The sequence below is a fragment of the Sphaerodactylus townsendi genome, linkage group LG07 (genome assembly GCF_021028975.2).
Source record: "Sphaerodactylus townsendi isolate TG3544 linkage group LG07, MPM_Stown_v2.3, whole genome shotgun sequence".
Taxonomy (NCBI): domain Eukaryota; kingdom Metazoa; phylum Chordata; class Lepidosauria; order Squamata; family Sphaerodactylidae; genus Sphaerodactylus; species Sphaerodactylus townsendi.
Window position 1 is genome coordinate 95,601,006 of NC_059431.1, and position 14,790 is coordinate 95,615,795.

Here is a 14,790-nt window from a genome sequence, read left to right on the forward strand (position 1 = left end):
TGTAGTGCTTAAGAGCGGTTAAGAGCAGGTGGACTCTAATCTGGACAGCTGAGTTTGATTCCCCACTCCTCCACATGAGCAGTGGACTCTTATATGGTTAACTGGATTTGTTTCCTGGCTCCTCCACATGAAGCCTTCTGGGGTCACCTTGGGCCAATCACAGCTCTTTCACAACTCTCTCAGCCAACCCACAAGGTGCCTGTTGTGGGGAGGAGAAGGGGAAAAGGAGTTTGCAAGCTGTTTTGAGACTCCTTACAGAACAGAAAGGTGGGGTGTAAATCCAAACTCTTCTTCTTCTCTTCCCCACCTTCACAAGGAAAGGCGCTCTGCCCAGATCATCCCTCATCCCCCGTGACTCTGTGGCCACATTCACGCCACATCATCATGCAGCATAGGAACCTTTCCTCCTTTGCTGGCTTCCTGTGTCTTCCCCCTCCATGCCAGCTGCACCCCCCTTCCCAGTCCCACCTGGAGAAACCTCAGCCCCTCCTCCCATACACCCCCTATCCCTGCAGAAAGATAAAACAAATAAAAAGACAGAGAAAATAAAAGCAAGAGGCTAAAACACATCCACTGGCATCAAAATATTCACGCTCAAACTAACTGCCGGGCGAATGTCGGTGGGGGTCCTGGCCGGCTCTGTGGGGCAGCCCGGGGCAGAGGGGGAGTCCGGGGAGTCCGCCACAATCAGCATCTCCCCCCTCCGTGCATCTTTGCCCCTTTTATCCCCTTCCGCCTTCTCCACCTCGCCTTGCCCTTCTCCCCAGCTGAGCCCTTCCTCGTCGCGGTGTCCTCGCGCGGCTGCACAGCAGCCCTTGGCCTTTTGCCCATTGGGGCTGCTGCCAGGCCTCCTGGTCCCCGGCCGCCTTCTGGCCGCCACCAGCCATGTTGCCGGCGAGTCTTCCCCGTCCGAGGGGAACCCCTGCTCCAGCCCCATGTCTCAGAGTCCTCCCTCGTCAGAGGGGAACCCCCGCACAGGTTCCCTGTCTTGGCTCTGAGCTGGTCGGGGATGCAGGCCGCGGCTTCCTGAAGGCCAGTGGAGGTCCTGGGCGGTGCCCGCGCGGGGAAGTCGCCTGTTCTGGGTGCCGCCGAGTGAATGTCAGTGGGGGTCCTGGCTGGCTCTGTGAGGCAGTCTGAGGTGGAGGGGGAGTCCGGGGAGGGGGTTACCCCTGCACCCGGACAGGCAGGAAGCAGGTCACTCGGGAGGGGTGACTGGAAAAGTTCCGTGGCCGCTTCCCTCTCCCCCGCCATTCAATTTCTGCCCTCTGCCTCCAAATCCCCAGGGTGGAAAGGCTAATCTTGGGGGAAGGTGGGTGTTGCGGCACAACTCCAGGGGAGCAGGCAAGAGTCTGAGCCCTGCCTCAGCCAGAGAGCAAAGACCCTGTGGGCTCACCTACCCTTCCTTATGAGTTCCCCCATCCTCCTGCTCTGGGCCTCTGGCTGCACAGTAAGAGAGAGCACAGGGCGGGAACCAGGGGAACGCCCCAGAAGCCACTGCGGGAGGGGAGCGGCCTCTGTCAGACCCGTGGGAAGGTGAGGGGGGAAGGGAGAGGGGGAGATTCGGGCACTCGCGTGCCCAATGAGAGGCCTCTGCGTGCCATAGGTTCGCCATCATGGGCATATCGGATTGCGTGCTAGGAGACCCAGAGCTGAATCCCCAGTCTGCCATGGACAAGCTTGCTGGTGACTTTGGCCAGTCACATACTCTATGCCTTGTTGCAAGGAAAAATGGAGACGAGAGTGAAAGTTGTTTTTGGTTCCCTGATAAGAAAGCTGGGCTGTAAATGAATTAAACAATGAAAAATTGGGGGTCAGTTTCTTTGGGTTCACACTGAAAAGGACAGTGGGGTATAAATGAAGAAAGTAATTAAATTATTGTGGTTATAATCACCTGATGACGCTCAGCAGTCACAAGGTCCACAGTCACCTGGATCCTTTGCTCCAGTCTGGCAGTCCACACATGCCAAGACGTTTCACAGGATTATGTCTCCCTTTGATGGCTGGACAGGGAGGGAATTTTCTATTTCATGGCACTGCATGTGGTTAGCTGCCTTCTGTTTTGTTTGGCTTAACTTCTAGGAAGCCCAACAAGCCTCTGGCAATTTTAACCAGGCTTGTCAACACTGTCTTGAGACTACCAATTATGGCAAACAAGCCAGTCCTTGCCAGTCAAGAGCAAGCGGTAGGTAGCCAGTAATTCTGTAGCACTGTGAGAAACCTCAGGGCATCCAGCATGGCTGTCACTGTTGGCTTCTGTATCTTATTTGCTTGTTTACTTCATTTACAGTCTGCCTTCCTCACTAAGGCTCAAATGGCATCGCCAAATAGTAGAGTCCCTTTAATCAATGCCATTTATTTATTTATTATACGGCTCGCACTTCTCGTGTTCAGATGTTTTAAAAGTATTTAGGCAATAAATCTTAAAACCAATTCCTAAAAACCGCTGCGCAATATTACTTAGGCAGATTCAATAAAATAAAATTCATGAACAAAAATCGTCACACAGACAACACTGCCAGGCCATGATCTATAAAGTAGGACAGAGAAAGATAGGTTTTATAGTCTCACATGTAGATTAGTTACCCACTCGGATCAGTTTTGCTGGTGCATTTAATAATTCCCGAACGTGGCCCTTACATGAACGAAGAGGGTGTTATTTTATAACATGACTGACTGCAATTGCATTCTGGGGATTGGAGCACACGCCATTTATGCAGAAGGTGTGCACATCTTCCATGGTCTGTACGCAGCCTATCTAGTGTGTCCCAGATGTTCTGTGGCAAATTGAATCCAGGAAGTTCTTTACTAGGGTTCTCTTGGCTGTGCCATTCAGGAGGGGCCTTCGCTTGCCATGTCCTCATTCGTCGAGCAGTGATGTCAACAAATTCTAGTACAGATTCATATGGTGGAGCAAGAGAAGAAGAAGAATTGGATTTATATCCCCCCTTTCTCTCCTTCAAGGAGACAAACTCCTTTCCCTTCTCCCCCTCACAACAAACACCCTGTGAGGTAGGTGGGGCTGAGAGAGGGGCTGTGACTGTGAACTGTGACTAGGCCAAGGTCACCCGGCTGATGTGTGTTAGGAGTGTACAGGCTAATCTGAATTCCCCAGATAAGCCTCCACAGCTCAAGTGGCAGAGTGGGGAATCAAACCATGGTGGCAGGGGCTGATGGGAATTGCAGTCCATGAATATCTGGAGAGCTGCAAGTTGCAGACCCTTGCGCTAGCAACATCTCCCTCACCTCCCTTCTGTTCCATCCCCTTCATTTTTTCAGGTGCTTCAATTATACTCTGCCTTGCTGCCCAATGGGGGCCAGAAGCAACTTATGCCATTCTCCTTTCCTTTGATTTTATTCTCACAACAGTCCTGTGATGTGTGCCAGACGGAGTGGGCGTGACTGGCCCAAGGCTACTCTGCAAGTTTCTGAGGCAGACTGAAGATTTGAACCCATATTCTGGTCTGGCCCTGTCCACTGCATAATATTGACTCTGAACCTGCAGAGGAAACTCCCAAGAGCACCTCACTGTTTTTGTGGCTTCAGGTTGCTTCTAATACTTCCCTTCCTGATAGATGTTTATATATATATAAAGCAGCAAGTGGAAGAGGGGCTGTGGCTCAGGGTTAGTGCGTCCAGTTGACATTCAGAAGGCTCACAGTTCAGTCCCCAGCATCGGCAGTCAAAAGGATCAGGTAGCAGGTGATGTGAAAGACCTTAACCTGACGACACTTTGGAACAGGGACAGGGAAGGTTTGCGTGTCGTCCTCTGTGTGGTGTAGTGGTGAAGAGCAGGTGGACTCTAGTCTGGTGAACCGGGTTCGTTTCCCTTCTCCTACACATGACGCCTACTGGGTGACTTTGAGCTAGTCACAGTTCTCTCAGAACTCTCTCAGCCCCACCTACCTCACAAGGTAGGCATCTGTTGTAGAGAGAGGAAGGAAAAGGCATTTATAAGCTGCCTTGAGTCTCCTTGCGGGGTATAAATTCAAAGTCTTCTTTGTTCTGTTCCTGGAATCCTTGAGTTGAGATGTTGACCTTCTGAAATGGAGCCGTGGGTTGGGCAGAAGACACTGATTGGAAGGCGCAGCAGCAGGTGCTGATCATCTCGGGTGCTTTCTGCTGAGCCATGTGGTGTAGTGGTGAGAGTGAATGGAGAGACCCAGAATCAAATTGAGCCATGGAAACTTTCCGAGTGACCCCATGATAGTTGTGCACTCTCAGCTTATTCTACCTTAGAGGGGAGGATAAACTGGGGAAAGGGAGATCTATGTTTGCGAGACTGGGCTCCATGGAGGAAAGACAGGCTAAAAATGTAGTGTATAATTGCAGGCTGGCGGGTTTGGGGTGGGGGAGAATTCCTTTGTTTGATTAAGTGTGTGGCTTTCAAGGCACTTCTGGATCAGGTGGTCATTGCTGTAAAGATGGTCCTGGATTTAAGAGCACAGAAGGCTCTTGTGCATAACTGTTGGGTCCAGTGAGCATGGAAAGATCTGGCAGGATTTTCCTCACATTTCCTCTTCCTCAGTGCAGACCCTCAGCACACGGGGTTTTTTACCTGGGCAGATTCTGCAACTCCAGCTATCCTCTTTGTACTGCTGGGGGGAAAGGGCATTGGGGGAAAAAATTAAGCACAGGGCATAACTGGCAGAGGGGAATCCAATATATTTACGGTCAAGTTCACTGGCGATTACTAATAGTTCCTCTTGCTTAGAGGTTAATGGATAAAATAATAGCTGCCATCCGTGCGTTGCTGATTTGAGAAGCTGATTTGAGAAGCTAAGCAGGGCTGGCTCTGGTTTGTACTTGAAAGGGAGACCGCCAAGGAAGTGCAAGGTTGCTGCACAGAGACAGGCAGTAGGACACTACCTCTGTTCCTCTCTTGCCTTGAAAACTTTATGGAGCTGACAACTTCAGCCTGATGACAGTTTCTGCCACAGTGTGTTCCGTGTACCTGGTGCTACCTTGGAACCCATTCCAGGAAATACCAATGAACCACAGAACATTGGAGTTGGGTGATTTCTCAGGAAAGGAGATAGTCTCCTCCTTGGAGCAGCAGCTTCCCTGATCTACCCATAGGTGGTGGTGGAGAGCACCAGATTGCCCAGCTGCCCGTGCATGACTCTCTCTCTCTCTCTCTCTCTCTCTCTCTCTCTCTCTCTCTCTCTCTCTCTCTCTCTCTCTCTGTTTCTTCCCCGTTTCCTCCTGATCTTAGGTGCCGGATGTGTTCCCTGACCTTCTACTCCAAGTCAGAGATGCAGATCCACTCCAAATCCCACACAGAGGCCAAGCCCCACAAGTGCCCCCACTGCTCCAAGAGCTTTGCCAACAGCTCCTACCTGGCCCAGCACATACGTATCCACTCGGGGGCCAAACCCTACACCTGCAGCTACTGCCAGAAAGCGTTCCGCCAGCTCTCCCACCTACAGCAGCACACACGGTAAGGGCTGCGGCAGTTGGACCTGGGGGGAAGAACGCTGTCCACGATGCATGCCCGCTGGCATCTCAGCATGGAGAGACTGCTTGGGGCAGCTGTGCCCGTTCGCTGCAGGTGGTGGTCTCCTTAGGTTGCACAGCAGGTCAGGGCACCCCCTGCTGTGTGCTTGCAATCTTCCGTTGGTGGGCAGGTGCAAGGTCAGGGGCCACCCACAATAAGCTGAAAGGCTATCTAGCTGTTGGAGACGGGTCTGTGACTTTGGTAGGTGCAGGATCGGCAGCCTTCACCCCCACCAGAAGTTATAGTGCAGCCCCCTTCCCTGGCATTCCAGTCCTTAGTGTTCCACATGCACACTTCCGCCACTGCTACAGCACCTCTCTCTGCCCCACCCCCCAGTCTAGCTAGGCTGTGGCCTTTCCCTCCCTTCCTGGGAAGCTCACAGCAAAGAGGCCCGACCTGGGTTTTCTCTGGCCTCCTTCATATTGTCGTTGCCAGCCAGCTGGCGGTCGTGTCCAACTGCTGCCCCTGCTCCTCCTCCTCCTCTTCGGCAGGATCCACTCCAAGCTCCACACGGCGACTGTCAAGCCGCACAAGTGCCCTCACTGCTCCAAGAGCTTCGCCAACACGTCCTACCTGGCCCAGCACCTCCGCATCCACTCGGGGGTCAAACCCTACACGTGCCGTTACTGCCAGAAGGCGTTCCGCCAGCTCTCCCACCTGCAGCAGCACACACGGTAAGGGCCAAGGAGGCTGGGGGCCCAGCCTGGCCCCCCGTGCCGTCAGCATGCACCTTTTTGGAGCACGCGCGCCAAGCATGCAGGGGAGTGGGCGGGTGGGTAGGTGACCAGCTGTGTTGGACTTGAAGGAGGCGGCCCGCCTGAGAAGACGGAGTGGGGGCTGCAGAGGAGACACGGACCATGCCAGGGCTGAGGTGGGCATGTTGTGGCCCCAGGAACCCTTGTCATTCTCACCCCAGAGGGCCAAAGAGAGAGAGAGAGAGAGGGCAGGCATGAGCCACAGGAACCCACTTTACAGGGAAGTGAGGGTATGGCAGGGAAGGGGAGAGAAAGGCTCTTGATTTTTCCTCAAGCAGATCTAGCCTGGCACTTTCAGGGGAGGGTGGGAGGTGACTGGTGCTGGGAAGGCAGAAAGCAGATCAACCTGGGATCGTCCTTTTTGGTCTGATGGTGGAGGACCATATAAAACCACCCAACTAGCTTGGCTCTGAGACCGTGATCTCCCCTTCCACTCCTGTCCCCTGGCAGTGTTGCAGGTGACTTACAACCCCAAGTTTCCCTCTGGCTTGTGAGCTGCTGATCCTGCCGTTCCCTCTTTCTCATGTGACCCGGCACGCTTTCCCTCGTAGCTAACCAAGCGAAGCTAGAGTAGCAAGGGAGGCATGCGGGACTCCTTGAGGCAAAGCCAGTCTGGTGGAGGGTTGCATCTCTCCCGCTTTTTAGTCTCTGGGCTTTTGCGGCTTCCCGGGAGCATCTGGAAGCAGGCTTTGGTGTCAGTTTCTTTCCTACGGTTAATCCTTCCTCTGGTGCTCTTTTTCTCATCCTGTGGTAGGATCCATACTGGAGACCGGCCCTACAAATGCGCTCACCCAGGGTGTGAGAAGGCTTTCACACAACTCTCCAATCTTCAGGTAAGATTGCACGTTTGCCTTGAATGTACTGCCCCCTGGGAAGGTTAAGTGATGCATGTGCCCCCCCCCCCCCCCGCCCCCAAGCTCCATAGTGTCTGAAGCAAGAGTTGGGGAGAGCATTGTTAAATCATGGTCTGCCTCACGGGTTGTTCCTTTGTGCCCTGGAATTGAAGATGCAGAAATGGAAGCCTGTCAGGGCGTCATCATGAAGTGGACCCCGGGATGATTGGTAGAGAGTTGTTTTATACAAGACTGACAGAGTCTTAGAAGAATCCTGATGATACTTTCTGCAATCAGCGGAGTCAAAAACAAACTCTTGGCTCATTATCATTAGGCTGTGGTTTATTAGTGTTGCATTTTTATGATCTATAAAGGTTTGCTAGGCGTTGCACAGCAAATAAAAGCAGCAATCTCATTCTGCCGTGGGCTTACTGCTCTGCAATAAAATTCCTTCGGGCTGTTTTCTTGGAGCGAACCATTGAAGACTTTAAAGTTCATGTCTCTCTTAAAGAACGCTCCTGTGTGGGTGTTTTCTGTTATTGCGGTGAGGTTTGGTCTAGTGTTTAATTTCATGTACAACCATGAGAGGATTGGTAGCAATTGGTGAAATGCTGCTCTGATAAAAGGATGTGCCGGAGCAAAGATTAGCAGAAGGAAAGAAACTGGCACTGAACCCCCCACCCCCAATTCTCTAGAACAGGGGTCTGCAACCTGCAGCTTGCCAGATGTTCATGGACTACAATTCCCATCAGCCACTGCCACCATGGCCAGTTGTACATGGGAATTGTAGTCCATGAACATCTGGAGAGCCGCAGGTTGCAGACCCCTGTTCTAGAATATCACTGCACAGTTTAGGTGACTACCTAACATGTGTGTGAATAGTGACGCCCTTGAGTGGTCACGAGCTCAGAGCTGTCGCTTCTGTCTCGCTGGGCATCAGGAAAGAAGACATTTTTGTATTAATGTACATCTGTGCCCAAATTAACATGTGGTGTAAATATGAAAACAGCTGCAAAAATACTCAGTCTGTTATAACAGCTGGGTTTTTGCTTGAGGATTTTGACGAGGGAAACAAGCTGTCGGACAGGTGTTTTTCTGCATCCTGTTGTGTAAATACATTTGAGATATAGTGTGAATTTCCAGCAGAGACCCAGGGAAGGATGGGAGAACGGGGGGGGCGGGGGGGGGAGTTGCTGAAATAGGAAGAGAAGTGAGTAGAAGGAGAGCTATGGTAAAGACATGGAGCTGAACTAAGGCACAAGAGTTCAGACAGGATTTAGTCTAGGGATCGATTCCCAGCATGATGCTTGTGGGTGCCATGGCACCCTTCCTGGCGCCCACCACGTGTTTTTAGAAAGTAGGAGTGGCCAGGTGGGGCTTTTGCCCAGCATGTCTTCTGATTGGCCACTGGAAATTTGATTGGCTGTGCTGATTTTTTCAAATGTTGCTTTGGCAGCAGCTGCCACCACAATACAAGGGACTTCACTGTTTGACTTTGAGTAAGATCTGGCAGCCATTTTGTGGCTGAGCCCACCATGCTGGGTCAGAATTTTTTGAACTCTCAGTCTCAAGAAAGAGTTGGTTTAGTCAGAGGTTTTTCATAGGTGACGGCTAGTAGAACATGGGTGGTGGGGGAGGCTAGTAGGAGGGCAGAACTTCCTCGAATTCCCTAGAAGGCAGGAATGTAAAAAATAATCCACTGGAATATAATGATCTCAGATAGCAAACTGTGTTATGGTATGAACCAGTTGCCCATATGTAACATTACCAGCTCTTTTTGTGATAGAGTGAACAGATAATCCATAAATAATATTGCATTTACAATGAAATATCCAGGATAATCCATAATAAACAATTCACAGTTAACATGGACGTGTGAGATGGGATACGCAGGCTGATATAAAGAGATCTTGGGTAAAAAAAATTGTTTCACTGTCCCGATACTTTCTTTAGATTGAGCGAAGAATATTGGACCATGTCCATACTGTTACTCATAGTAATAGTTACCGTTCCTCGTAATTCCAGTAACCCCTGAAGTCATAATAACGCTAGACTGAAGAAAAGTTTTATCCTTGTAGCAATCGTATGGATGTGAAAGTGGAAAGCAATAATTAAAGCATTGCCAACAGGTTAGGAAGTAGGCTCAGACCTGAGATCTACCTCTTTAGCGCTCAATGTAGCGATGAACAGTTAGGCCAATCGGTCACTGTAGCATAGCATTGTCCACAGTGCAGCTATAACCTAGTTCTGGCGGCCCTCAAACTGAGGAAGCGAGAGGTTGCTAGCAAAGTCCGCCAGTGCTGGAGGACAGGTGCAGCAGCCGCGAGTCCTTCTCTGCTAAGAGACTGGGGCATGGCAAGGAAGCCTAGAAGGTCTTTGGCAGAGAACCTATGTCTTGATTGCACTGTTCTAGTTGCGTTATCTTTTAGGCACCTTTTCAGCCACAGGGGATAAATTCTATAAACGTGTGAAATGGCCCCTTAATTAAAATCTCACTGTTGCCACTGTGGTGGAGAAGCCATAAGACATTCTGCTGCGGAGTGTGTTTAAACGTCAGTATATTAACCCAGTACCATGTTCGGAATCTCAGATGTCTAGGGGAGACCTTGCAAAATGGAGAGCTGCACCTTCTGGTCTTTGAGTCCAGAGCCGTACCTGAAAGAATATCTGGAGGCACATCAGTAGGTTTAACTTCCCTGTGCTCCTTTTCTCTCTTTCTCTGTGTGTCTTCTCTCCCCCTCTCTTGCAGTCTCACAGACGGCAACACAACAAAGACAAACCATTCAAGTGCCACAATTGCCACCGTGCATACACAGACGCTCCCTCACTAGAGGTTCATCTGGCCACCCACACAGTGAAGCACGCCAAGATCTACAACTGCTCCATGTGCAATCGGGCCTACACCTCGGTAAGGGCGGCCCCTTGCTGGAGGAGGGGAGCCCTGCAAAACTGATATAGTGCTGGAGACACAGGTTCTTGCTGGGTCTCCCACCTGGGTTTCTTTGACTGGCTCTCTGATTTCCTCTTCTCTTCCCCCCATCTCTGTTGCAGGAGACGTATTTGATGAAGCACATGCGGAAACACAATATCCCCGATCCCCAGCAGCAGGTGGCCCAGGTGCAGGCCCAGGTGCAGGCCCAGGTGCAAGCGCAGGTGCAAGCGCAGGTGCAGGCTCAAACGCAGGCGTCGCAGCAGCAGCAACAGCAGCAGCAGCAACAGCAGCCGCACTTCCAGTCGCAGGGTGGCGGGGCGGCGGGTGGCCCGTCAGGGGACAACCCTCCCAACCCCCCGCCCCAGTGTTCCTTTGACCTTTCCCCTTACAAGACATCAGAGCATCACAAGGACATCTGTCTCACAGTTAGCACCAGCGCCATCCAAGTGGAACACCTGTCTAGCTCCTAGAGACCTTGGCAGAAGGCAGTGGAAAACCTCTGGCACAGTGCCTCTGCTTTGGGGCGCGTTCCCTGTGCGATGGCCTCTTCTGATGCGACCGCCTCTGGCCTCTCCTATTACAGCTTCCCTTTGGGGGAGGGGAATGGGTGGGTTAGATCCATTTATCAACCCCCTCTAGGCGACCGCCCTGAAGGCCTCCAGGAGCTCAGCGGCGTGTCTTGGATGGGGGAAGGGAGCTCCCTTCTTGTCGGGGAGGGGGAGTCCTTTCCTTTGGCAAGTGTCTTTGGTTTGTCAAAGGAAGGCCTCCCCCCATTTTTTGTCTCCTTTTTTCAAGGTGAAAGCACCCCCGTCTCCCTTCTGGTACCTGATGAGGAACGAGGGGAGGCTAACGGACGGGAGGGACTTCAACATTGGCTGGTTGCTGAGTACTGAGGGCACGCAACAGGGAGATTCCTGAAGGGTGTCGAGTGGAGAAAAGTGGCTCTTTCCCCCCCCACACCTCTCCCTTCTTTATGAGGGGGAGGAGGAATTACCGCTCCAGGGCCACACGCCAGATATACTCATTGCGCAGAACCACAGGGACATGGAAATGAGGGATATTGCCAGGGCTGGAGACCTGCCTGGACTTGTGTCAGCTTTCTTGACCATTGCGGAGGCCTGTGTTGGGGCTGCTGCCCTCCCCATCCCCCAGCGTAATCTGAACGGAATCGGAGGGGGCGGGAAAGAATGCAGCTCCCGCACCCCTTTTGCGGCTCCCGCAGCATCCCAAAATGGCAGAGTCCATTAAAAAAAAAAGTCGGCAGTAAAGAGTGCCAAAATGAACGTGGTCCCCGCTCTTTCTCTCCCAGAGAAAGGGGCAAAAGCGGTGGTCCTGCCATCTTCCTCCCCCCCAAGCTGCTACCCCCTTGTTGGCTAAAAGGAGATCATTTCGTGGGGCCAGCGGGGAAGGGAACTGTTCCACTGCTGCTCGCCTGGTGGCAGATTGTCCAGAAGCTTCCTTCACTTTCCACATTGCCATGGCAGATGGGACTCGTGGGGGGCCCACAGTGGTCCCCGTGGACAGCAGGAGCCCGAGGAATCTTCTGGAGGGGGGAACGCTAGAAGAAGGAAGATGGCAGAAGAGATCCTTCCCCACCCCGCGCAGAGACCAATGATAAGGGGGAGTACTTAAAAGACTTAAGCCCGCACCCCATTGATTTGATATATATCTATAGATATATATATAGATATCTATTCACACCCCTTACCCAGCCTGCTCTGTTCCTTGCTGTAACTGTTTCTATCTGTGTTTATAAAATGCATTATCCTTGGAATTTTTTTTAAAAAAATATTCAATCCTTCGTTTTTAAAGTCCCCCCTCCCCACCCAACTGTTTGCTGTTTTCATCAAATTATGTCCCTGGTTTTTCTTTTGCTTCCTTCCTCTCCCTCACTGCCCCTCCCTCCCCAATTTTTAATATTGTGGTTCCCTACGCCATCATTTCAATATTCTGCATCTCGCTTGGATGACAGAGGGCAGAAAACGGGACAGGAAAACAAATCTAATTGACTTTCGAGGCAAGTGAAATAAATAAAGATCCCTAGCGAGCATACCAGTGCTGGGGGGAGGGGGGGTGTTTAATATTGGTGCATCAAAATAAATGGGTTCTGAGATATATATATTTTTTCCCCTGTGTGAATAATATTTTCAGCAGTTGGCAGAAGCTGTGCGCACTCAAGGCGAGAGGGGTGAAGGTAGTGGGTTGCCTATTCTTTTTAACTCTACAGCCATCAGAGAGCCAGTCCTGTGAGGGTATCGTGGTCCACCTTCTATTTATCCGGCCCTGCTGGTGCCAGCGCTGAAAACAACAGCCATACAGTGACAAGCTCCGTAATCAACTGAGAGCCTGCTTGGACAGTCCAATACCAAGTGGTTCCCCGGCATCCTTCCCCCCCAACACTTCTCTGAGTATAGAAAGAGCAGCTGACCTTTGGCAGCCCTGGCAAGGGGCTTCTAAGGCACGTGAACAGCAGAGATGGGCTGGCCATTGCCTTCCTCTACAGAGCCTTCCTTGGTGGTGTCCCATCTGAGTACTGACCCTGCTTAGCTTCTGAGATCAGGCTGTATCACACTACTTTCCCTCCCCCTCTACACTAGGCACTACTTAAATGGACCAGGTGGTTAAATATCTCATGATAGTGGTTTAACTGTGGGGTGTGTGGATGAATTTTGCGTGTCTGTTTGCACTGCCTCTGTGTCAGGCACGAGTGTGACTGTTACAAAATGTCTCTGCCCTTCGGCAGTGGGTGCATGCGTGTCTGCTGGAGTCCTGCATTTTTCTGCATCTTTGGGCATGAATTACCTGGCCTCAAGGTAGCTTTGTGTTTGCCCTTGTTGTTGTGAGCACTTGGGAGTTGCAAGAATTACCCTGCCCCCTTTTTCCTGTACAATAGGGAAGGGCATACCAAGATTTTGCAAAGCAGCTTGCGTGGCAATATGGTCCATTCCCCATTTAACACACACCTTATCCATCCCCCGCTTCTTTGTGCTTGGGCACTTTTGGCCGCAGATGCTCGGGGATGGGAGAATCTGTTCTGCTGAGCCTGAGTGGCAGAGGCTCTCTCCTTTATCTTGGGGGACAGAGTGAGGGCTTGGTGAGCCATGGGCAGTCCAATACCGAGTGGTTTTTTCCCTGACAGAGACTCAAAAACTCTGCAGTTGCCTACAGAGGATGGATTGGACCTTGTGGGTCTGTTCCGCTAGCAGAGGTGCTTTCTTCCAGCCAAAGACCATCAAGGTGACTTTTCAAAGCCTTGAAAGGGGGGTATTCGAGAACCACTGGTGGTTGTGAGACATGTTCATCCCCCCTTCCCCGCTCCTTTTCATACAGCCCTGGGTCAAACAGGTTTTTCAATCTTCTGTAGAGGACCACTGATGGGGGGGAGGGGCATTGCTTGGGTGTATACAGCAGGCACCAGTGGATCTCTTGCTTGATTTTGGAGATTTGAAGGAGGTGTAGACTGTTGTACCAAGTTTTTTAAAAGGCGAAAGTTGTTTTGGGGACAGTCTCCCATGCCTGAGAGAAGATGAGGATACTTGCCTCCCTGTGAACTGTGAGCCTTTTGGTGCTTTCTCGGTAAGGGTGAATTTGCTGTCACAAGCAGATGCCCCCTTGCTCTTGCGCCAGGACTGTTGTGTGGCTGAGAATGTTGTGCTCTGAGTGTCCAGGTAACAGGACCTTCAATCTGGTTTCTCCTCAGACCGTATCGATCTTTCAACTTTTACCAAAGAATTGCCCTCCCCTTGAGATTGCTGAGCCCTCCGTGGTCCCAGAATCTAGTGTGAGAATTGCACCTTTCTTGAGATTTGAACAAATTGGCGAGCCGTCTGAGGGCCCTGGCTGGGTTGTGAGTCACATCTGGGTGTAAAAATGTGTGCGCTGCTGTTGGAATGCTGCAGTCCATCACACTTGAAAAGCATATGGACTGAGATGATAGTTTGCCTGTGTGTGAAAATCTTCTTTCCTTGGTGACCACTTCTCCCCACCCTTTATCCTGACTCTTTTAAACACAAACAAACACACACACTCACACACACCCCCCCCCCCCCCAAGCTATTCCAGACGGGAGACATTTGAGGAAAACGGATTGTAGGATATGGAGGTAAGAAAACACAAATTTAAGTTGAATATAAAGTGCTGGTCCCTAGGTACAGTCTTAAGGTCGCTAACAAATGTACACTGAATCAAGAAATGCCAAATATTTAAGGCACTGGCTGATTTTAGCAGGTTACTGGATTTTTTCCCCATCTTCAGTGAAAAAGAAACTTGCTGGCAGAATGCAGGCAATTTCCTGTTCGGTCATACCTTCTGAAATTACCACATCAGTTCAGTGTGGGTAACTAAGCTGCTCTGCAAACCTTTCTTGTTGCATTTCTTGAGGGAGGAGAAGTGGGGGCATTTTTTTAATTTCCAACCTTACTATTGCATCAGAACTTTTTTGTATTTCATTTCATTACTTTTTTAAAAAAATAATAAACTTCAAAAACCCTCTTAACTCATGGAACTGGGGTTGTGCATGACTTTTCTTGAACAGTTAAGCAGGGCTAGATGGGCTGAGTGACTCACACTCTCATTGAACCATCTGAAAGTAGAAAAAAAATGGTGCCACAAACCTCCTCTTATGGTTCCTGCTTATAGAACATCAGACATCTGACCAGGTCCAGTCTCGTCTTTGAATATCTCTTCCCTGCATGATAACAGAGGTTGGGGCAGCAACGGACCGTTTGTGTCTCCGAATTATTTCCATTTCATCCTGAATGTTTTACATCTTTCACC

The 14,790-nt window shown here is 50.8% G+C and overlaps 1 protein-coding gene across 8 annotated transcripts in view; it reads left to right on the forward strand.

Moving 5' to 3' along the window:
- Positions 1-14,518, forward strand: part of ZNF384 (zinc finger protein 384) — a 47,408-nt gene extending 32,890 nt beyond the window's left edge. For 4 of the 8 annotated variants that reach the window (XM_048503263.1, XM_048503268.1, XM_048503270.1 and 1 more), the window contains 5 exons: positions 5,213-5,437; positions 5,986-6,168; positions 7,004-7,082; positions 9,832-9,990; positions 10,134-14,518. In XM_048503263.1, coding sequence (XP_048359220.1) covers positions 5,213-5,437; positions 5,986-6,168; positions 7,004-7,082; positions 9,832-9,990; positions 10,134-10,484 — 997 coding nt within the window. In that variant the 3' untranslated portion in view covers positions 10,485-14,518. The remainder of the gene's footprint in view (positions 1-5,212; positions 5,438-5,985; positions 6,169-7,003; positions 7,083-9,831; positions 9,991-10,133) is intronic. The other 4 variants (XM_048503264.1, XM_048503265.1, XM_048503266.1 and 1 more) reach the window with 4 other exon arrangements.
- The last annotated feature ends 272 nt before the right edge of the window (positions 14,519-14,790 follow it).